Source organism: Hippocampus comes, unplaced genomic scaffold, assembly GCF_001891065.2.
Source record: "Hippocampus comes isolate QL1 unplaced genomic scaffold, H_comes_QL1_v1.1 C17034163, whole genome shotgun sequence".
Classification (NCBI taxonomy): Eukaryota; Metazoa; Chordata; class Actinopteri; order Syngnathiformes; family Syngnathidae; genus Hippocampus; species Hippocampus comes.
In genome coordinates this window covers 1-2108 of record NW_017841950.1, presented here as the reverse complement: position 1 = coordinate 2108, position 2108 = coordinate 1, and the positions used below count along the sequence as shown (strand labels likewise).

At 43.1% G+C, this 2108-nt stretch overlaps 1 protein-coding gene across 1 annotated transcript; it reads left to right on the top strand.

Moving 5' to 3' along the window:
- The first annotated feature begins 99 nt into the window (after positions 1–99).
- On the top strand, positions 100–1580 carry LOC109509800 (epidermal growth factor receptor kinase substrate 8-like protein 2). The gene is made up of 4 exons (XM_019859652.1): positions 100–613; positions 743–892; positions 1273–1352; positions 1424–1580. The coding sequence occupies exons 1-4, from the start codon at positions 470–472 to the stop codon at positions 1563–1565; spliced, it is 516 nt and encodes a 171-aa protein (XP_019715211.1). The 5' UTR covers positions 100–469; the 3' UTR covers positions 1566–1580.
- The last annotated feature ends 528 nt before the right edge of the window (positions 1581–2108 follow it).

Sequence of the window (2108 nt, the reverse complement as noted above, 5' to 3'; positions counted from 1 at the left end):
TGTCATCAGGTTACAGGGTGCATGAAAGGGTTAAACAATTCATTGCCGCCGTCTGAACACGTTCAACAAAAAGTATTTGACTGTGTACACAATGGTTGGCAAACGATTGATTATTTTGAAATTGGACTTTCATCTCCTTTTAGAAAAGCACTCTTTGTGTTTATATGGTACTTTAGAATTGGAAGAAGTCCTTCAACTTTCCTGTGGTTCAAGAATGTATTTCCCAAGTACTCTATTTCAATGAGTGCGCATTAAAACAGACAAAGTGAATTCCATTATGCAGTACAGACGATGATAGTGGTGTAGTGCTCTAGTTAGTAGTTAGTTAGAACTAACTCCATGTTGCAGTGTTATATTGATCGAGAAAAAAATCTTCCTTCAGCATTCTTAGACTTTTCTGTACTTTAAGTTCTGCGATGCCTGTGTCACCTTCTGTCTCGACCTCGGTTAGCATCTGTCCACCTTCATCATGGACAAGACTGAGTCCATCGCCACTGTGGACGACGCCATCAAAAAACTTGCCCTTCTCGATTCAAAAGACAAGATTTGGACTCAGGAAATGCTCCTGCAAGTCACTGATAAGGCAGTCAGGCTGCTGGACTGTGACACCCAGGTACTGTACCGCTCCCTCTGCAGATTTGTTGTACGGTTTCATAAAGTGCACTTAAGAAAGTCATGAAAATGTCCACACTAACATGCGATGTCCACTTCTTATGAGAAATCTGCTATTCTCTCTCTGCAGGAGGAGCTGGAGAACTTCCCCCTACCCACAATCCATCTGTCTCAGGCCGTGCTAAATCAGACGCGTTACCCGTCCGTGCTGCTGCTTGTGTGTCAGGACAATGAGCAGCACCGGCCGGACATCCACTTCTTTCACTGTGACGAGGTGGAGGTGGGTGTTGACGCGCGTGACTCACTTTGTATCTTTTATTGTCTGTCCACACAACTGGTCCACTTACGGTAAGGCTTCGTGTCATTCATAAATCCAAAGGACCGGCGCCGCAGTTTGAGGTCACATTTCACGAGGCTGTTGGCGGCTTTGCACTTTTGTGCAAGGACTCAAAAGTATCTGTTGACGGCTCGGCATTGTGTGTACCTGCACAGTGGTCGTTCACATCAGATTTAGTAATTAATGAGTGTGACAGTGTAAATATTGTCTTGCTAAAGACAAAGATTCTTATTGTATTTCTTAAAAATGAAACTTTAAACTTCTGCACATATCGGTTCATCTCATAACATTTGACTGATTGTCTCTCTCTGTCCCTCACACAGGCTGAATTGGTTCATGCAGATATAGACAGTGCCCTCGGAGATAACAAATATGGAAAGAAATCGAGGCTTCAGACACTCAAGTAAGATATGCGCGCTCACACATCCACAGACCTGCAATGTTTGAGGTCCTGACGTCGTCGTCCTCTTGGAGAATTAACCAGGAGAAAATGAAGCACCGAAGAGAGACCATCCTTCCCCAGTCGCCCCCCAAGGCCGCCCCTGTTCCAAAGGGACGCGTTGCTGCCCCAATCCCGCAAGGTGAGAATTACCATGATCGAATCTGTAAAATTTGAATGAGAAAGAAAAGTCAGTTTCAAGCCTCCCGTGGCTGGTCCTTGTGGGGCTTTTCTACGCTGTGACAACGAGACACTGTAACGTGCACACCAGCACAAAGTCCCTGTCCACATTCTTGCTGCCAAGTCGAACTGAGTTTTTTTTTTCTAACCTAGCTCTTTTCGCCTTCTTTCCTTTACGTGCGTGCACTCATTGCTGACAACGAGGCGCTCTAAAGCTCTGATCAACATGCTCTACATGAATTGCATGCTGTCTTTTATCTGCATCCATCCTGCCATTATCTGAACCTCACAGAGATGTACAATGTATTTTGAAACACATCTTTTTTTAAAGGCGGCAGTGTTACATGACACATATTGTTTTGAACTACCTGATTGAAAGTTAATGGTTGTAACTTGTAATGGATTGAAATTTCCAATAACATTGTATACTACTGATTATTTATGCAGTTAAAAAAATGTGTCTTACGTTACGAATGCAAGTTGTTTATTTTGATGTTAGACTAACCCATAAAAAAAAGAGGAAGAATTAATTTGATTGAA

Bases quoted from the DNA above. Each gene is read 5' to 3' on its own strand.
- LOC109509800 (XM_019859652.1), top strand. From the start codon at position 470: ATGGACAAGACTGAGTCCATCGCCACTGTGGACGACGCCATCAAAAAA. The intron at 614-742 runs GTACTGTACCGC...CTCTCTCTGCAG, and splicing joins TGCTGGACTGTGACACCCAG to GAGGAGCTGGAGAACTTCCC. The intron at 1,353-1,423 runs GTAAGATATGCG...GTCCTCTTGGAG, and splicing joins TCGAGGCTTCAGACACTCAA to AATTAACCAGGAGAAAATGA.